Source organism: Mastigoproctus giganteus, chromosome 8 (genome assembly GCF_048544385.1).
Source record: "Mastigoproctus giganteus isolate SK-2022 chromosome 8, ASM4854438v1, whole genome shotgun sequence".
Classification (NCBI taxonomy): Eukaryota; Metazoa; Arthropoda; class Arachnida; order Uropygi; family Thelyphonidae; genus Mastigoproctus; species Mastigoproctus giganteus.
In genome coordinates this window covers 10661212-10683282 of record NC_143582.1, presented here as the reverse complement: position 1 = coordinate 10683282, position 22071 = coordinate 10661212, and the positions used below count along the sequence as shown (strand labels likewise).

At 40.0% G+C, this 22071-nt stretch overlaps 1 protein-coding gene across 5 annotated transcripts in view; it reads left to right on the top strand.

Moving 5' to 3' along the window:
• The window catches only part of LOC150081243 (protein eva-1-like), a 124439-nt gene that overhangs the window by 81392 nt on the left and 20976 nt on the right, over window positions 1–22071 (top strand). For 4 of the 5 annotated variants that reach the window (XM_090378981.1, XM_090378982.1, XM_090378980.1 and 1 more), the window contains exon 2: window positions 21377–21591. In XM_090378981.1, the coding sequence (XP_090235107.1) occupies window positions 21377–21591 (215 nt within the window). The remainder of the gene's footprint in view (window positions 1–21376; window positions 21592–22071) is intronic. The other variant, XM_090378979.1, reaches the window with a different exon arrangement.

The following is a 22071-nucleotide window of genomic DNA, read 5'->3' as shown; positions in this document are numbered from 1 at the left end:
TTTTGTATTGATTCTCTGTAATTCTCAGCGTTCTCATCATTGTCTGCATGCTCTATGGGTGAGACGTCTGTAAATAAATAAATAAACAATGATATCGCAATTTTCTGGATTGAAAAGGAGACGCCATTATTTTCATTGGAACAGAAATTAAGCTGATAGGTTTGTCATTACTCATGTCATCTTTGATCCCTCTTTGTGATTTGGGGATACATTTACACATCTTTAGTTCACGGGCACCTTCCTTGAATCCAAAGATGTCATAATAGTGGTAATAGTAGTAGAAGAAAATGATGCAAGAAAGCAAGCTTATATACATCAGCCAAAAACTCTACACGGTTCACCCATCCATACCCTCAAGAATTTGTCTAGTTCTTTGAATTTATTCAAACCATGCACTCTGACAACAGCAGATGGAAGCAAGTTCCAACCGTCAACCACCCACTGCATGAATGCAAACTTCCGCACATCTATCCTGCAACCAACCTTCCTCAACTTGAATTTATGGACCCTTAGGTGTGTGTAGTCACAGCAAGAGAAAGAATGTCATTAACATTCAGCTTACTCACTCCATTCAAGGTTCTAAACATCTTCATCAGATCATCCCGCAGGTGCCTAGGCACCAGACGCTGCAATTTGCCTTTCTAGGTGAAAACACCCTTTTGTTCCCTTCACCAATCTGATTACCCTTATAATTACGTTAGGGGGTTTGCTTAACTCCTTTGCTATTTTCCTTAATATAACTAGATAAATCACATCCACCTCAGATGCCTTTTGAGGCGCGTTAGCATAGATGCATAGGCGCCTATTGTCCTCACCATGTTCTCCCATCTTTTATCTGCCTATCCGTCCGCATGACCTTCAATGGAAGAATTTTCATGTGAATTTTCTATATGAACCAAATATAAATTACCAAAGGTATTGTATATTTGGTTCATATAGAAAGATTTGTGGGGTCATCCTAAATTTCATTAAAATCGAACAGATACATACACTGGTGTGCAAACTTTAAGGACCAGTCAGGTTTTCACCTGTAGCTTCTCATAGAAGTGGCCTGGATAAGGGAAAAGCATACCAAAGGAACCTCGTGAGTTACAGAAATGATGAAGGAAACAACGACGGAAACAAAACTGTACAGAGGGATTTTATTCAAAAATGCAACATATCACTGGCTGCCATGATACAGATGCATCACTGCCAAAGGTGGAACAAAGGGAAGAGGTGTTGCTCAGTAGGAGATATGGCCACGCCAAATTTCTATGCAGGCTTTGCACCGCCCGTCCATACTTAGAACAATGTTGTTGATAAGCTCTTGCGGTATCATCGTCCATTCCTCTGTTAGCGCCATCTTCAGCTGGTGGACATATTCTGGTGGGTGTGGGCGCGCTGCTAGGCGTCTTCCCAAAGCGTCCCATATGTGTTCGATGGGATTTAAATCGGTGGAACGGACAGGCCAATCCATACGAACAATGTCCTCACTTTCCAAAAGCATATCACAGCTACAGTGCGATGGGGTGTGGCATTATCATCCATAAACACGAACTTGGGGCCAATGGCACCTCGGAACAGACACACATGGGGAAGGATTACCTCAGTACAGTAGCGTGCACTGGTTACAGTACTACCTTCCAGTATCTGGAGTTGTGTACGTACATCCAAGATAACGCCTCCCCAGACGAGAACACCTCGACCGCCATATCGATCCCTTTCAGTGATGTTTGGGGGTACTACCGTGTGCCAACCTCTCGCCACATTAGCTGACTTCCACAATCGCTGGTGAGACTGAATCTACTCTCATCAGTAAAGAGTACCTGACGTAAAAATTTTGTGGTTGTAACCATTAAAAATAGTGTTGGTCCTTAAGTTTTGCACACTAGTGTATATAGAGAAAGATAAGAGATTTAAAATTAAGAAAAAGAGTATACAGGAGGCGAGTAATAAATATTATGCAGTTGTAATTAAACTGAATGGCTAGGTTTCGAGAAAGTAAAACTGCAGAGTTTTATTGAGTGATGAAACAATATTTGCTTTTCACTTCAGTTCATCACAGAATATAAAAAAATTGAATCTAAATATCGTCCAGAAAACAGCAATTGCAAAAAGGTTTCTTATTCTTTGACCAGTGAGTGTATGATGGAAAGACAATAAAACTGGGAAATAAATTTTAAACCGAGAATGAAATCATGTTTTTTTCTTATTTTTGTGTTCCAACTGGGAATGAAATCAGTATTTCTTTGTGCGAGTTGCTTAGTATGCTGTAGGAATTATTCTGCTGAAATTTGTTTTTCCAAGAGCTCTTCTCAGTGGAGTTTGTGTGGGAGGTTTGTTTCTTACAACGGTGTTTGGCTTTCTTTTATTGATCGCCATGCTTTTAAGAAAGTGCGTTTTATTTTTTCTCCTTCTTAGTGTAAAATTTCCATGGTATTTGTTTTCGGGTGATGCCCTTAGATAAGATATTCTAATAGTTCCGTGCTTTTGCTGGAAATACACTGGTGTCTAAAAGTTATGCAGTATTTGCTGCATACGTAACGTAATGTGTACTCAACTTTGTGTAATGTACTGTACTTATTTGTTCATGGATTTTAATAACAGTTTTGCACGTTTCTGCTGTGATTAATGTGATAAACGAGTGGTAATAATTCCTGATTTTATATTTAGTTAACTGATAACAAAAAACGAGCTCCCAAAAAGCAAGACTTCTAAGTACGCACATTGAATTTAATTTCTGCGCATCTGTTGCCACTTGATTCCGCCAATCAGCGCACAGCAACGAACAATATCCAGTACTTCAGCTACAATACATCTGCGATGGTTACTGTTGGAAGGCAAAAGCGCAGTTCTGAATTTTTAGTGTAGTGAGGATTCCCTTTCTGTATTTTTGTGCAAATGCTGCCCTGGATTCAATGAGGGCAACATTTACTTTGACAGGAATCTGTCAGTAAGTACTAGCCAGTTATGGTCTGTTAGTAGCTGTGCTGAAGACAAGGGAGATAAGGGAGACGAATGCACCAAAAGCAGTGATTGCAGAAATTGGGCTCTGTAATTTTGCCTGTGGCCATCTTGATTGTGAATAATAGCCGTCATTCCCCGATGTAGGATCGGAGCCTGCGTAGTAAAGGGGCATCTGCTAACTCTGTTGCTCTGAGAGCTGGGGGAAAGTGGAGTTTGGTGTTGGTCCATTTTAATAGCCAGAATTCCACAGAAAATATCCTTTTAAGATTGGATTCGGCAGCCGATGCTTATATCTCTGAATCTGTACTGCCGGGTATAGATTTGATACCATATATCTTTTTACCAGGTGTGGGCCATTGGTGTGGAGCATCTGTTACTTGGCGACCCAGCGTAGTGAAGTCAGCCTCGAATATATGATGTTAACGTGAGCGGTGAAGGTTAGCGTTGAGTCCAAAACTATCCCCAGATCTTCGTGCGTTTGAACACTTGGAACTGAGGAGCCATTGAGCGCAGGCTCCAGCACTCTTGGGCTGTCCTTTAGTGAGAAAGTGATTTGTGCCTATTTCAGAGGTTGAATGCGTTGAGGTAGTCAGCTGTGTCCTGCAGTTCCTGTTGATTTGCTGAGCAGTTTCGGCTGCCTAGTCGGATTGTGATATTCTAGTAGGGAGCTTCATGTCATCAGCATATGTGATCCAGTTGCATTTGTTGGCCACAAACGGCACCATGGTTGCCATGAGGAGAATGCCGGACAGGACCCTGCCTTGAGGCACACCGCAGTTATATGACACATGAAGGTCTTCTTTCCAGTCTTTAACACAAGAGTCCTCTTGGATAGGAGAGATCCTAGAACCACAGAACATCACCGCGGAAATTGAAATATCTTATAAGAGATCCAGGAGTTGTATATAGATGGCATCAAATGCAGAATGGATGTCAATATATAAATAACTGACAGCTTCTGTCTTTGTTCTAAGGCTTCTAAGGGGTACAGCGTCGTTGTTGCAAAGTTATTTATGGTTGACCTTCCTGAGATCCCATAGTGTATTTACTGAAGACTGTCACAGAGAATTTGGTGGGTGATGGTGGGTAGCAGTGCTTTCTCCAGAATTTTTAGCAATACAGAGGTGCAAACGATGGGCCTGTATTGGCTTGGGAGAGTTCATTGTTGGTGCATTGGAAGGGGCCAGATGGAATACCTGTTCCACTGTGCTGGATGGTAATGATTTTTAAGGCATCTGTTATATATGTTGAAGAGCGGATCGATGATGAAGACACTTAAGCATTTGATGATGAACTGGGATGCCCAGTTCATCATCAAATGCTGTGAGAGGAAAAGCGTCAATGGCTTATATCAGCGGTTGCTTGGAAATTCGGATTGTAGCGAGACCATCAGTTGGATGAGAATGACTGGCACGTTTCGTAGATCTCGAGATTTTTTAGAAAATCTAGCAACGTAGTCGTACCACTCAACCAAGTCGATGTTATTGGGAGAACTAGCCTTTGCTTTGTAGAATGGTTCCCCTTTTTTATGGTTCTTTCGAGGGGCATCTTAATTGCCGCTGATTTGTTTCGGCTCTAGCTTTGGAGAATGCATGCGATCCAGAACGCCGCCAGCTTTCCATTTGGTGAGCAGTGATTATGTGGAGTGGAAACTTTAGTTGAGTTGGGGAGTCCACCACGTTCTGGAGCACGGGGTGATGGTGACGGTCTCGGTAGAGGTGTAAAGAGCGACAGTATTGATCTATTTGGTCATTAGCTCAGTTGCGAGGCTCAGTTCGCACCCGTCTAAGATGTTCTATGGGACAGTAGATGCAGCGCACTCGATTCAGAAATTGAAGGGGCGGTGACCTTTCTCACAGATTTGGTTTTGAGGATATTGAAGTTTTTTACGGGTAGGAGAGCTGTAAATACACTGGTGTGCAAAACTTAAGGACAAACACTATTTTTAAAGGTTACAACCACAAAACCTTTACTTAAGGTACTCTTTACTGATGAGAGTAGATTCAGTCGCAGCAGCGATTCTGAACGTCAGCTAATCTGGCGAGAGGTTGGCACACGGTAACACCCTACAAACATCACTGAAAGGGATCGATATGATGGTCGAGGTGTTCTCGTCTGGGGAGGCGTTATCTTGGATGGACGTACACAACTCCAGATACTGGAAGGCGGTACTGTAACCGGTGCCCGCTACTGTACTGAGGTAATCCTTCCCCATATGCATCTGTTCCTAGGTGCCATTGGCCCCGAGTCGTGTTTATGGATGTTAACGCCACACCCTATCGCACTGCAGCTGTGATATGCTTTCGGAAAGTGAGAACATTGTTCGTATGGATTGGCCTGCCCGTTCCACCGCTCTAAATCCCATCGAATAAATGTGGGACGCTCTGAGGAGACGCCTAGCGGCACGTCCACACCCACCAGAAAATTTTCACCAGCTGAAGATGGCGTTGACAGAGGAATTGACGATGTTACCACAAGAACTTATCAACAACACTGTTCTAAGTATGGACAGGCGGTGCAAAGCCTGCATCGACATTAGGGATGGCCATATCTCCTACTCTGGACCCTTTGTTCCATCTTTGGCAGTGATGCATTTGTATCATGGCAGCCAGTGCTATTTTGCCATTTTTGAATAAAGTCATTCTGTACCGTTTTTTTCCCGTTGTTGTGTTGGTGTTGTTTCCTTCATCATTTCTGTACCTCACGAGGTTCCTTTGGTATGCTTTTCCCATATCCAGGCCACTCCTATGAGAAGCTACAAGTGTAAACCTGACTGGTCCTTAAATTTTGCACACCAGTATATGATTGGTTGGTGGTCCGAATGAAACATGTCCTCTGTGGTTTCTTCGAGTTAACATATCCTCAACGAATAGACTGTGTTCAGCAGTTTTTGGTCTGTCATTGACCGGTAGTTAATTTGGAAGTTTTGGAATGATTGGGGAAATTTTGAGAGCCGACTTTTGTGGTGTTGGATAGATGGTGGAAGATTGAAGTCTCCACATATATGAGCGGCTGCCGGGTGAAGATTATTTATTGACCACTTAGTGGCTTCGTCGATAGACATCGTAGTTGGTGTTAGAGGTAGGTACAGGAATGCAACGTCTACAGTGGTATTTTGACGTTTCGGAGTTACCATTAAGGCTTCGACGTCTTGAAAGCTGCTTGAGACATAGTTTACAATTCACAACTTTGCTCTATTGAAGATTGTAGCAGCGCCACCCACTCTGCGGTTATCGCGAGAGGCAGTCAGTACACGAAAATCTGCTGGAATGGAGTAGCTTATACCTTTCTGGTTTGGCTCTAACCACGTTCAGCAAGGCGTAAGATGTCTAAGGAATTTTATAGTAGAATCTCTTCCAGTGTGTTAAGTTTGTTTCTTAAGTACATGATATTCTGGAACATTATTCGGATAGTAGGAGAAGTTATATGCTTTTTCTCACGGGATGAGACCTTGCTTCCCGGCTACGTACTAGTGGAGGCTCTCGACGTTGGGAGATCGGAGATCTGGACGGGGAGATGAGGCGACCTTGTGTTCCCTCGCGTTGGAGAGCGGTATTAGCATTCTTGGGCGGACTTTGCCCTAGTATGTTACTGTGGGAAGGTTCTGGTGTTGACATCCTTTCTGGCAAACATGTATAGTCGCCAAGTCAGCTGTGGCTGCAGTGGGAGTTTTCTGTTGGGTCTGAGCCGTTACTTTAGGTTTCAAGGTTGACTGGCAGTGAATAAACGGCCTGATCCTCGTTCCACAGGCCAAATGGCGATGCTTCCTATCAGGTCTACTTGATGTGGGCTACAGTCAGTTTTAAATACAGCATATTGTTGACTCCTAGTTTGTAATTTGTGTACAATCGGCCGTAGATTCAGCTCTCTGTATAAGAGTTAATCGACTAGCTCAGGGGTTGTGTATGGTGCCAGTCGAGATACGAAAAGGATGGGTGTGTTCTTTCTGGTGGAGTCTCGAGTCCTGAAAGCTCTCAGCTTGGAGTTTCTTGCTGTGCCTTTAGAGATTTTCTCTAAGTGCATGTTTCTTGTCTAGTATCGCTGCTTAGTGAACTGCTTCAGGTTGGACAATGCTGCGATTGTGCTCATCATTCGTCTGAGGTTGGACTGTGTCGCTGTGCTCGCTTGTGCAACTTTTATAAGGTTTAAGACTTTCAAATATAAAGATTTGCAACTGGAAATCTAGAAGAGAAGTTGGGGAAGAAGAGTGAATTGGTTGAAGATCACAAAGATTTTGTAGTTGTGATACAATCAGATACATACCCCTGGCATGGTGCCGTGAAGGGTATTGTATGGTCGTGGTACCTGCGTGTACCGGTGAACTGTACAATAAAGATCTTATTTATATGAAATTTTCCATGCAGCGGAAACAGGCGAGTGGGAAAGCACGTGGCGTTCTATGATTTCTAAAACGTTTGCGAGTGGATAAATGGAAGTCATTGTTCTTCTGTTTAAGACTGTGGCGAAACTTGTTTGTTTTATAAATTTAAACGAAACCCTGAAATGTCCTATTTTTCAATAAGACATCCAGTGTGCAGAGCCATCTTTAGAGTACGACCGCTTCGCTTTGAAGTATTGTTTTTCTGTCACATATACGTCTTTGAGGTTTGGAAGAACCGCTTGCTTTCCGGTCATTAAAAATCTTTGAGATGATTAAAAAAATTTGAGAAACCAGTTGTCTTTCGTTTATTGAATCGTGGCTCCTGCTACGTGCAGCGATGATATTAGCTCTTTCAAAATCTTATCGTGGGGGCTCAGTAAATCTTTACAAAAGGTTTTTGAACACTTTTTCCCCATAGTGGTTTCAGATTACCGTTGTAGAACAGCCTGTGCAGTTCTTCTGTACAGGCATACAAGACATCAAAACCCCACATCACAGTTCTTTTTTTGCATATACGTGTATTTCCATTATTCGAATTTATTTCCATTTTTTTCTATCTGTGATTGTCTTAACACAAAGGTTCATCTTCTTCTTATTATTATTATTTTTTTTTGCCCAGTATACGTTTATGCCTTTTTATACCTTTATGTGTAGTCATATAGGTATAAAAAGGTATTGGTCTTTGAGGCTTTCACAGACATTCTCTTAGGTATGTCAAACTGGGCTTGCTACCTGGTAATCTAAACGCTAATCGAAATGATATTCAGGTGATAACTGTGATAGCCAAATCCTCTGCTTTCACCTTCAAGATAGTGGGACTGTCAGTAACCCTGGGTATAAACCCCATGTGAAAGTCATGAAATACGGCAACTAGTATACTGCAGGTGGCCACCCAGGTGCGAACCAACATAAGCAGGGGTCGAGGTGTAGCGCCCACACCACACGGAGGAATGCCACCCTTCTGTGTTACCAGGCAATACTAAGTGGTAGATGACTCTCACCAACCGGTGCAATACCACCAATTTGCTTATCGGAGGCTTGAGGTTGGGGAACCCATGTTTGATCTGCAGAGCAAATCTCCGACAGCCCTTGCTGTTTCTTCCATCTTTGATGTCTTTGAGGTTATGATGGACATCATGGCGAGATCCAGTCATTCTTCTTTCGTTGACTGGAAATCTTATATCCATAGTTTTGCTGATGATAGCACATTCTATGTATACCACCTTCTAGTTTGAGAAACGTTGTCCTGCAGAAACAAATCACAAATATTGCTTTCTCTGCATCTAAAAAACTGGGTTTTCTCTTTCGCTGTTGGGGTTATTTTTCTTCGAAATAGCTGTTCACTTTCTACAAATTGCAAATCCGCCCTGTCCTGGAATATTGTTCCCACACCTGGGGCGATGCCCCTAAAAGCTCTCTCAGGCTTCTAGATTTCATTCAAAAGAGAGCAGTTAGGTTGATTAATGACTCATCTCTAACAAAGTCTCTCCACTCTCTGTCTGATAGACATTCTGTTTCTGCTGCATGCCTTTTTCTCTAGATACTTCTATGCGCACCGTTCTTCTGAATTGGCTTCTGTAATTCCTGCTCTCTCCTCCAACCCATTCCGAACACAACCAGTTAACATCCTTTTACTGTCCAACTTAAAACTTATAGAACCAGCTTTTCTTCTTTCTCATTTATTCATTCAAGAAATTATTCATGAAATTATCTGCTTTCATCTTCTCAACCTTCAATCCATGCATATTAATAAGTGCTATAAGTTCTAATCCCTCTCGCGCTTGGGGTTTTCATTAAAAATAAATAAATAAATAAAAATAACAAATGTTTCTTTGCGAAAGCCTGATTCTAAGTGTACCCAGTTGTTGGATTAGTTAATCAAGAAGCGTTTTTATGGTTATTCCATCTTAATATTCTTACTTTTGTAAAATTGACAAAAGAGTGAGCATTCTATTTCTTTAAACACGTATCAGTTGACTGATGGAAATTATTTGCATCTGTTCTTTTCAAATACTGTCTCAGGGGGCCCCTTCGTCAAAGCCATAACGTATTCATCAAAAGAAATTGGTAACTTTTTTTCCAATCGCATGTTTCTTTTCTGATCTCGTGCTTTACAATTCAATTAAAGCTTCAGTTATGTATTCTATCCTTTTTTTTACAGCCAGTGCACCCGCTTTTATACACTGTCTTGCATCTTACAATCCCAAGCAAAGGAACACGCGATGTGCAATTTTTCTTTCAGGGATATTCCACCTCCGGGTAGAAAAAATAACTCGCAAAGAAATTTTGTGCCAATTCTGAATAAAGAATTACGAACACAACATCTAGAGGTAAAGTTATGGATTAAGCCCAGTGAACAGCCTTCTTGGTATAAAAAGACGCCGATATTTTTCCAAAAAAGTTTTTAAAAACTGATCATGCTCTTTTTAGAGCAGTTTCATCTCATACGTTTCAAGAAATTATTAATCTCCTATTTCTGAAGACTCAGGCAATTACATTGCAGCCTTGTGAATGAGGGTAAAAGTAAAGACAAACATATGGCATAAAAAAACAGAGGATAGTAGAATTGGTAAATTGGTGGTAATTGAAACGCTTTATTTCTATGTATTAATTCGTTAAAACTTTGTCGATGTTTTTTAGATACCTAGCGATATCCGAAGCGCTCTTACATTAAGTTGTAGAGATGGATTAATAAAGTTATTTGTCGAGTCAGAGAATTGTCTTGGAATTGCAGAAATTCAGGCAATTATATTTGCTGTCTTGGAATTGCACCAAAGTTTCCTGTCATTTTATGGTTAGTTATATAATGTATGACAACTGAAAGGTGTTGTTACTCGTTAACACTTATGTCCACTTGGACATCTGGACGGTGCTGATCTAAAAGTTTAAAATTATTCTTGAATTTACTTTCATTTTACGAGGAAGTCATGCGTTCGCTTCTCAAGGTCAAAAGTGAAGCCCCATGTTCGAAATATTACTTGAATACTCTTTAATTTTGTGGTTCAAAAGAAATGGCGAGGTTTCTTGAAGAGTAAAGTGTATTCGTCCACCCTTCTTGCTTCGAATGGCACTGTCCAGAAACAAGGAACATATTTCTCAGGGAATGGAGACATCCAACTCTTAAACTACTTCGACACCTTCCATCTAACAAATGATCACCAATATGGACTCCACTAGTATCCATTCCACTATTGATATTATATATGGCTTAGGTTACCTATCTCTGAACAAATTCAAAGGAAACGTTTAGGACTAATTGCATTGGATGGATCAACCATCCACCCTACTCTAATGATCTAGTACCTGTTGCTAGAAGGAAAGAGATTTCATTATGTTGAGGACAAAGAAAAGCGTAACCACCCCGCTAAGCATCATCTCTTTGGATGCTTTCGCTTACTCTTTTCAAAAACTTTTAGAACGGTGTAAAAAAAAGCACAAAGTGAGCGCCTTCACTTTGTGCTCCTTTATTACACCAGTCCAGGAACTTTATTGCTCGACACGCGACTACTGGAGTGAAATTAATTTTAGACATTGCAATAAATAAATAAATAAATAAATTGAAAGTTTACGAGAACTTTATTAGCGGGAAATACATTCTGTTTTATACATTGTGTTACCAAAATATGGGAACACCAACAAATATGTACATTTTATGCAAATTGTTTGTTATGCAAATACTGTAGAGGGCAGTGCGGTAACGTAAATGAAACTGTGGAAGGAAGATGTGTCATTTACAATCAAAGTGGCACATGGAAACGACCTCAGAGCATTTGAACGTGGACATAGAGCATGACACAAGGAAAACAGTTTGCCCTGCGAAAGCTGAACTTCGACAGGGAAACCCGTATTTTAACGATAAATCTTCGACCAATTGTCAGCGTACCCACTGTTACGTGTGCGCTGGCTGCATCAGTGGAGTTTCCATGGACGACGTGCCATCCGCTTGATGTTTATCACCAAAGTTAATGTACCATCCATAGTTTTGCTGATGACAGCACGCACAACTTCGCTTTCCCGTTCGACAAACCTTTACAGACAGCCACAACTCGAATATCCAGGTAAGATTCTCCAGCAGTGAGACGAAAATTTAGTTAACATCAATCCTTCTAAAACATACTCCTGGTTTCTGTTGCGCAAAAAAACAAAAACGGACCAATACTGCCAGCCTCCTGTTTAACAATGCACACATCTAGTTAAGATCTAGTTAAGATCCCGTACGTACTGAAGATAACTGTGACCTCTAACCTTTCTTGGCATAAGCATATCTTAAATGTTTCAAATCAGTCCTACCATTGAACATTCTTCTGGCATCTGGAACGGTGCTCCCAAAATTTCTCGTAAGCTTCTAGACTTCCACAAGGGGGAAATCAAGTAGATTAATGGTCCCTCACTAGCAACTCCCTATCAGACAAACGTTCAGTTTCTGTTGCTTGCTTTTTCTATAGATGATAGATGCATCCACTGGCACTGTTTTCCCCAGTTGGCATCTGTAATTCATGTCTTCCAAACCAGTCCGAACAATACAGCATCCATTCACTGTCCAGCTCCAAAGTCTCAGAACTACCTTTTTCTCTTATTCATTTGTCCCTTTTACTCTGTCCTTTTGAAAAATGTTTATTTGTGTGTATTTCCTGAATTGAAGTCCAGCGTCGACAGTTGCCTTCCATGTTCTCAACTTTAAACCTGTACACTGTACCAAATACTGTATCGTGTTTGGATCACCATAAAATAAAATTAAAATTAAAAACTTCCCTGCCTGAAGAGTGGTGACGACTCCAATTTATGGCAAGTGTCTTGTCTGACACTTGTCGTAAATAAATAAATCCATAAAAGATGGATTCCCATATATATATATATATATATATATATATATATATATATATTTTGGCTACGTTTTTTTTGAACATCCATCATCATTCAATAATCAAACTTTTCACTAAAGAAAACAGAAATGCTAAAGGAATCTATGAAAGAATGAGCAGAGTGCTTGGGGAAGTATCACCCAGTTATACTACTGTTTCAAGATGGTCGGCAGAGTTAAAAACAGGACAGGAGTCATTGGAGGTTGATCAAAGGTCCAGTCGGCTGTCTGAAGCAGTCAGTTCTGAAACAGTTGCAATCGTCGAAGAAGAAAGTTTAGAAAAGAGAAGAATTAGTGTCTAACTTCAAAAAAGTACTTAACATTTCCTATTGAAGCACTTTGTGAATGTGTGAATGTTCAAAGTTTGTGCAAGATGGATTTCCAGAAACTTTTCCTTTCATGACAAACATCAGAAGGTTTATTTTTCTGAATCCAAATTAGAAAGCAAGCAGTGGAAGCAGGGATTTTGAACCCAAAACGTTTCGAACCAAAGCACCAGCTGGAAAAGTGTTGTCCTCAACTTTCTTCGAAGATTGTCGTTAATTGATTACTTTGCTTCTTAACCACAGTATTAAGATAGTCCTCCTTCATGGTGTACGGGACAATTACAAACAAGTCACAAAACGCAACATAGTGGAGTACTAAATAATATTATAAAATTAGAAACATATTGGAGTTATCAGAAGGAGGAAAACCTCGTGACCACAGCAATTTTTTATTCGGATCTAGGGCACATAAAAGAAGTAACTGTTTACACAAAGCGAAATATAAAAAGTATATTGTGGGGACCTTTGGGTACATGGAAGTGACGTAACGATATCGGATAAGGCGAATCACTTGTGCCTTTAACTAGTTCAGCAAAGAAACAAAAGCCCTGGGAAGTGATCTAGAAAGATGTAAGGGAGGACGTTAATTGGTAACAGAAAAGAATTTCGTTTGGACTGCGATAAACAAAGAAATCCTAGAAACTGGGCCGGAATGATTTCAAGCTGTCTGATTCGATATTTCTGATGAGGTGACCAGATAAGTTCGTAGTAATCTGAGACTGGGAGCTTGAGAATTTTATAAAGTCTAATTAGTACCGCATTCGAACTGAAAGGATTAGAAAATCTTTTAATGAGACCGAGATTTTTAAGAGCCTTCGAAATACTATGCGATCCGGGAAAGAAAAGTCAGCACCAATTAAGAAACTGAAGTCTATACAACAATCGATAGTTCCAGTAGAGAGGTTGCCAATGCCTTAGTTCAAAGAAAGAGGCGAGCTGGAACACCCATGGAAAAAGAGAGCCACCTCTTTCGATTGGCCGGAGTAAGAGACATACCTTTGAGAGGGAGCAGGTCAGAAATAATGAATAGACGTCGTTGTAGAAGATGGATCTGTAGAAAAATTGAACTTAAAATTGGGTCTTGAATTTCCAGATAGAAAGTCCTTGACATGTTTTTATTTATATATTTTTTATTCATATTATTCCAGGAACAGCCCATAGGGTTCTCAGAGGATTCATATATTACATTTAACAGCAATATATTTTTTTTAACTACACTATTTGCACAAAAGCTAGGGAACAAATGCAAAATCGAACTAGATTTTTAAATACAAGGCCCAGTCGGAAGGATGGTGGAAACTCAACCACCACCTTTCTTCCTTAAGTCTTAGCTACACTAAATTCTCAGCACCGATACCACAGATTATTACTACTACATTACCTAGTGTCTTTTATAGCTGGAAATTCAGCATCTCCTGGGACATTCGTTATTTGATGTTCGCTCGCCGGGAAACTGTACGAAATCTTTCTTTAACTAACGCATTTCTGTACGATAACCTTCGCGTATGATACTGAAAATCGTTTTATTGATGTCAGTGACTTTTGGAGGAAATTTCCTACCTTCTGAGTGCAATCTGTGCATGTCATTACCTGCTTACTTGCCTGCAGCGAAAATCAATGCTCCAGTCACGGGTTGTACCATCCACGCCGTGTGGCGTCGATAGGATGAAGGTATTTTTGAAAGTGCATTAATTTGTTGGATGGATGTCTGGTGGTTAATAACGTGAATTCAGCGCAGAAAGAAGTACCGGGGGATAGAGGGGGGAAAGAAGATGAGGCGGCAGAAGGAAGGAGGAATGAGTGTCGCGGTATTGCACGTGATTTTAACGCCGGCTTACATTACCGAGTGGGAGGATCAAAGAAACTTAACGCACATGGTGGTCGAAGATGTCGCCTTGCTGGAACCAGAGTGCTAATTATGTATTTAATAAAGTCCGTATCCCTTCAATCCCTTCATGCAGATCGGCTCCAGGAAGTTTATTGAACCGTAGCGAAGGCACCAATCGAGATAAGGAATGAGCATAGAACAGAAGGAATAATTTTTCTTTCTTAACTCATAAGGGTCTCTCTCTTTCAAAATTCACTTCTCCTGTCTACGTTCCGCATGTCAGCATTTTCTGATCCAGGAACGTTTGTTGACTGTTAAGAGTAACTACTAGTTTATCGTTAGGATTTGACATTTTGAGAGTTAGTTTTCCAATTATTCAATCATAACGATAACGCATTCTCGAAACTAACCTATATATAAAGTTAGTTTAAAAACTATGAATGCAATTTTTCTTTTATTTATTTATTTTTTTCAATTCCTTCTCCATAACAACAGCTTTTCCCTCTTTTTGGTATTACTTAATTAATGGCCGGGAATACACACTTTAAGGCCGATTACACTATTTGAAACAAGTATTAATTTAGTTTTTTTAGAATACTTTAATTTAGATAACTAGGGGGATTCATCCCCTGCTCGCCCGCCCCCGCGCACTCTTTTCAGCTTAAAATGTAGAAGTACACGGAGTAAATCAAATATTTTCTACGTAAAAGACACACCTGTCGAAATGCACTGATCGATATCTAATCAGGAGATTACCTACGTAATTATTTACCTGTGCATTTGTAGTGCGCGGCATTTTCAAGGTCGAATAAATATCACTATGTAATTATTTACCTGCGTTTGCATAGGTCACTTAGGAAAAGGCCTTTTGCTTCGGGTTCCATAATACATGAGGAATATTGTTGCATTAGAAAGAGCAGGAGTAAAATATTTAACTGAAATATTTACAAAATACTAAACTACAGTATTTACAGATATAGATCAACGTTACAATGGAACATCAAATATTAGCCAGTGAAGCACGTGCAGGAGGTTGGTGAACGTTATGGAGGCAGTTGTCAATAATTAATTGCATTTGTAGTGACGTAATATCCTCGCCCTCTTCTCCCATTGGCTCGAATAAATATCACTAGGAGAAAAACTTTTTTAATGTATAGAGAGATAGCAATTTTGTTTCTCGTGTAGCCCAATTAATTTTTAATTTTTCGAAAATAACAGTAGCGAGATTTTTCTTAACGGCGCCAGATTCCATAGGACGAAGTGCCTATCATTAAGTAAAACTGCTAATTAGCGATAGTTTATAGATATTGTCACTTTGCCATAAATAACTAAGTACAGTTTTATCGGGCAATCAGTCCAGTTCTTTTCCTAATACTGGAAGCCCTTGTGGGCTAAAAAATGGCACGATTCACACACAGGAAGCGAACTGCATAAGTACAATTTCATCCCTTTCCTCTGATAATTCAGGGGAGGTTATTAATGATAAGGCTCGTGCCACGAACACTTCATCTTCGTGAATGTTATCTCCGGTACAGAGAATGTGTTTATGCGCTGCAGATTTGGACAAACACGCTGCCACACACTTCCTAATATACTCGAAACACGTGGCTCGTCTGGGTCAACACACTAATCGTAGCTGGAAATCTTTCTTCGCATAATTGACCTCAGCCGAGAGCTATTGGCAACGGTAAAGGAAAGCGGAGATGTCATGATTCAACCAACTGTCTACTTCCCTTTTAAACCAATTTCTGTCAATTCCTCTCGTCACCTTTTATGTTTTAAAGGCCCCAGCGCCTCTTCTTCCTGCACGAGACATTTAGTCGCCCCCTTGTTTTGCTTCCGTACGTTGACACACATATTCTTCGGTTCTTGACACCAAGTTCTTGATCACAAGAGTCCCGAAAACTACAAGCAGCTTATAGGGCCAAGTGCCAGCTCAGTTAAAGTGTCATCAGTTTGTTTTTTTTTTTTCCTCCTTTTTTTTTTTTTTTTTTTTTTTTTTCGTGTACGGAAAGACTAACTTAGCTACAACTTTGGCAACTTGCTCGGACGCCATAGTCGGATGAGCAGAATTTTTTTTTTTATTTTTTTATTTTTTTTTTTGTTTCAACTAACATCGTACGTTTTTTTTTTTTTTTTTATCTCTCTCTCTCTCTCTCTCTCTCTCTCTCTCTCTCTCTCTCTCTCTCTCTCTCTTTCTCTCTCTCTCTCTCTCCCCGTACGTAGTAAAACGATCCTTCGACATGCCCCACATAGATTTTAACCTTGGCTAGTTTACAAATCACAGTCTGTTTGTGACTCAGATTATTCGCAAGCGTTAACAATATTAAACATCCCTGTTTATATTTAGACGGCTGATAATTGGCTAAAACGATAAAATTTCTATAAGAAAAAAAAAAAGAGGAAAGAAAATCAAAAATAATTGCAGGAGCGTATATGTGCTTATTTGCATAAAAAAATAGTTAGTTTTCAGTAGTTACGGTAACAGTTTATTTCTCTTTTAGCTTGTTTCAATGACCATGGCAACAGTTCATTTCACTAATAGTTTGTTTCAGTAACGATGGCAACAGTTTATTTCACTAGTACAGTACTTTGTTTCAATAACCATGGCAACAGTTTATTTCACTCGTAGAGTACTTTGTTTCAGTGCCATGGCAACAGTTCATTTCACTAATAGTTTGTTTCAGTAACGATGGCAACAGTTTATTTCACTAGTACAGTACTTTGTTTCAGTAACGATGGCAACAGTTTATTTCACTCGTACAGTACTTTGTTTCAAATAACCATGGCAACAGTTTATTTCACTCGTACAGTACTTTGTTTCAGTAACCATGGCAACAGTTTATTTCACTCGTACAGTGTACTTTGTTTCAATAACCATGGCAACAGTTTATTTCACTCGTACAGTACTTTGTTTCAGTGACCATGGTAACAGTTTATTTCACTCGTAGAGTACTTTGTTTCAGTGACCATGGTAACAGTTTATTTCACTCGTAGAGTACTTTGTTTCAGTGACCATGGCAACAGTTCATTTCACTAATAGTTTGTTTCAGTAATGATGGCAACAGTTTATTTCACTAGTACAGTACTTTGTTTCAGTAACGATGGCAACAGTTTATTTCACTTGTACAGTACTTTGTTTCAATAACCATGGCAACAATTTATTTCACTTGTACAGTATTTTGTTTCAATAACCGTGGCAACAGTTTATTTCAAAAGTAATTTGTTTCAGTAACTAAGGCAACAGTTTATTTCACTCGTACTTCATAGTAACCATGGCAACAGTTTATTTCACTCATACAGTACTTTGTTTCAGTAGCTATGGCAACAGTTTATTTCACTGTACTTTGTTTCAATAACCATGGCAGCAGTTTATTTCAAAAAGTAGTTTGTTTCAGTAACTATGGCAGCAGTTTATTTCACTAGTAATTTGTTTAAATAGCTATGGAAACAGTTTAATTTCACTGATATTTTGTTTCAATAACCATGGCAACAGTTTATTTCACTCGTACTTTGTTTCAATAGCTATGGCAACTGTTTATTGCAACCATTGTTGCTTTTCAGTAACTACAGTAGGAGTTAATTAACTATGGATGTTGTTACTATGGAAACTATGGCAACTACACGAAACTGTTACTTCATTGTTAATTTTCCTTGATTGTTTGTGCTCGTGGCTTTAACTTTTCGTATGTTTAACTCATTATGATGCTGTCCAACAAAAAAAAAATAAATAATAATAAATAAATAAATAAAAAAAGGATGGAAACATTATAAACGAAACTTTAAAAGGCTGAAAGTGGAAGTACTTTGAACGAGTCGAGATTCAACCAGTAGCCGTGCAACTTAGATGTGGTTAATGACTCGCTCACATTAAGTCCGTCTTAATTAGGACCATCAAAATGTGCCGCGTTCTCATTGTTCCAACGCCAGGCATCCAGCAGTGCTGCAGGTTCATTCTGAGTGGCCTCATCACGCACGCGAGAGTTAAAAATCGTTACAGAGGCCCACGAAATGAAGTTCAAAATTGACCCGCTCTTCGCTCTCTGAAAAGCGTTTATCCTTCAAGGGACACGGCACACGCATAGCGTGTTGTTCACTGCGGACGGATAAAAGAGCAGGGCTAACGGAACAGGTCACTGTTCTTTTAGCTTGACCTACTTTGATATTTCACATTAACGGGGTAGGAGTGAAGTGCGTGGTGAAAACTACAAGGTCGCGGTTTCGGTGGCCAGGAAGAGATGGAAAAAAACAAAAGAAAAACCGAAGGGGAAAAAATTACCAAATCCCAACTGTAATTACAAGTGCTGTAAGGTGACCCCGGCTATCGATTTCCACTGCACAGATAGAAACGGCTTCCATTTATGAAATAAGAACTGCCCTATTACAGGACAGCGATTCAGTTAAGCCTGCAAAATACTTTTTTTTGTTTGTTGTTGTTGTTGTTGTTTGACTTAAATGAACTTGTTTATTGCAATTATATGCAACCTTGTTGATGAAATAAACAGTACTGTTGTTGCGTAACGTTGCTGTGGTTACCGAAATCGGCTGATTGCTATAAACTGTTGTGACGAGTTAATGAAATCAAAATGCGATTGTTGCAAACTGTTGCCGTGGTACCCGAAATCGACTGATTGTTATAAACTGTTGTGACGAGTTAATGAAATCAAAATGCGATTGTTGCAAACCGTTGCCATGGTTACCGATGCCAACTACAACCGTTATAATTACACGCCCGTTGCCATGGATACCGAAATCTTAGGCCTAAAACGAATCCGTTGAAAATCTCATAAGTCGAGCATCTCCTTTTTTGGAACGCTACGGGTTCTTATCGTGCCGATGAAACGCGACATTTAAGTGCAAGTTGCGGCTCACGAGAATTTAATGACCGCGAAATTCCTCCTTCGCTTATTGCTCCTTTGCGTGATCGCACTTAATTCACAGAAAACTAGTGGATAAACAAAATGAATTGATCGTTGTTTGTTCCTCCAGTGATGTAGAAAGATTTGAATTTTCTTTCTTTCGTTCTTCTTTCTTCGTTGTATCATCCCGGTTTCGTTACTGGCATGCAAAATCCTTGGACATCATTTTCAGTTGTGCCACAGGTACCTTCAACTCCTAAAGACCTCTTCTTTGACGTAATTTGCATTCTTCGACAAATCCCATTCTAGCGAAGGAATTCTAAGGCTGGTTTCGTCATGACATGATATTGAACTTTGACCTTTTCGAATGTGCATGTAATCGAAGATCCTAGTGGAGGAATGCAGTTTGGTTCATATGTAGCATCCGATTTATATCTTCCATTGCATCGTTCAATGAATAAAAGAAAGAGAGAGAGAGAGAGAGAGTTTCTTTTTCAGCACTTTGCACCCACAACAACCTGTTCACCCATATTTCAAATCGACCTGGACTTTTTTAAATCATCAAAACTTCATTAAAAGAGCGTCTTCGTTATCATGATAAACAGAACCGATCGAGTGATTAGAACGTAGTCTACATGAAATGGTGAGTTCTTCGGTTGTCATAGCAACCTATGTCAGCGAAATAAGACGGCGTGTGCACCTTTTTCTAGTTCAAGTAGACCAACCTATTTTTATTACGTTTCTTTCAAGGGAAGGTGTGAGAGGGTGAAATTCATCACAGACTGTCATATTTTGCGAAATCCTCTGTACCATTGTCTTCTGTATTCGATTGGTGTACAGTATATCATTCAAGAAGGTCGTGAATGCGTGGAGAATGACGCACATAAAGCACATCCGGCAATTGAAGTCAGTACTGTGACAATCGCTGGGGTTGTTAAATGATAACAGAAGATTTAAATTGTCAAGTTCATGCTCCTCATTAAAAACCATGATTTAAATTTTTGATTATGTTTTGGTTTATTTCCAATGAAACGTATTTCTGTTCCCAAACCGTGCATTTGGTGTACTTGCTCAGTTTGTCATAGTGATTCAGTAGCGTCTTTATCTGTGATAAAGAGGTATTACACGCTGGTATTTTGCTGACTGCGAGCGAAACAGGATATTTTTCATGCGAGGGCAGCGGAAATGCCCACACACGTCCGCTTCTCCATTTTTTTCGAATTCGCAGAGAAATCTTAGCCTTTGATTCTCAAGAGACTTATAACCGCGGAGTTCTTGGCCGGTTGCACAATAGACTGATCCGAAAACGATAACCATCGTTTATCGGATCAGTAGTTTGTGATCAAAGAGTGGACAGCGCTGCATTCTCGGTAGCTCCGAATAAAAGCGCGCTTTTTTATGATTTCGGTTTTCCAAGGGTTCGAATCATATTGCGGACTGGAGTTGGGGGGTGGGGGAAGGATGTGACTAATACTATAATATAGTATTCAAGGACATTTTAATTTTGTCATCTTAAGCCTTTAGAGATAATTTTTAGTGAAGAAAGTCTTTAGATTTCAGCTTTATCCCGAAAGGAGGGGAGGCCGACCCTCTGCCAGTAAACCTGAGTGACATCATTAAGTCTTTGGTTCTAAAATTAAAAATAAGAAAGATGCTTGCCATATAAAATATTTTTCATTCCTACGCCGCACCAATTTTGCAGGCCACTTCGCAACCTTCCTGCTTCCCAATTCCTCAACACATCCAAAAGATTCGACAACCTTTCTCGTTTGGAATCACCATCAAACGCCTACTAGGCGGAGCCACTGCTGATTTCGCTTGCTTAGATGACTTCGGTATTTGTTTTTTTCGTAGCTAGATGGCGTCACTGTAGAGTAGTGTTTAATTTTCGCTGATGGCTCCACTCTCAATCTGCTTTTGCATTGTCCTGTTAGCCAAACACCACCAGTTGAGCTGCCAATCTTTTTGCACAACGATGGACAACCGAAATTAATTAATAAATGTTATGTTCAATGGATTTCTTTTGTTTTGCATGCCTCACTGTTTTTCACAGCACTGCACAACTCACTGTCGTGGCTTAATGTGGCCACCCAGGCAGCTGGCAGTGCGAGTAACTGATTCCAGGTCTTCCCCCTCTCGTCTGTGCTTACCAATATCTACATTGTTTTTTAGCTCTATTATCAGGGACCCTGCGGACGTTCCAAGTTCACGCCTGTGATGGAGACGAACTGAAGATCGAATGTTGGCCGAACACGGTGATCAGCATCAACCTCGCCCAGTATGGAAGACAAGTAGCCTCGGACCAGCTGTGCCCTTCAGAGAAACCTCCTGATAGCTACATCCTGCCAAACGAGACAATCTACTGTCTGGCTTCCGAAGCACTGCGGGTAAGAGATAATTATGTGTTCTCATTGGTGTGTCTTGTATGACGTCATCTTGTAAATAAGGTTGGTGGTTTTGGGTGGTCAAACACCGATCATAATTAAAATAAAAATTGTCTTTGTGGTCTGATTTTAATGCAGTTGCTTAATGTATTTGAGGACACTGATGAGCAAAAGTTAATCGACCTATCACACTTTGGTTTTGTATACCGAACTGAAATGGCGCACACCCCCAGATCAAGTAACTATCTCAAATGCCAATGTGCAGGTCTTTCTGATATGCAAATATAGGGGGTTTTTAAATAGAGCGGTCCAACTGTGCGTCATTTAACACCGCTTGAGTTACTCATGGAGAAGAATAGTCATCTTAACTTTTTGTCTACTTGTTTTTTTCGTTTTGCTATCTATATACAATTGACTCTCGATAATTCGAAGGTGAAGGATACTTCGAGTTATCGAAGTGTTTTTCATCTCCTTTTCGTTATT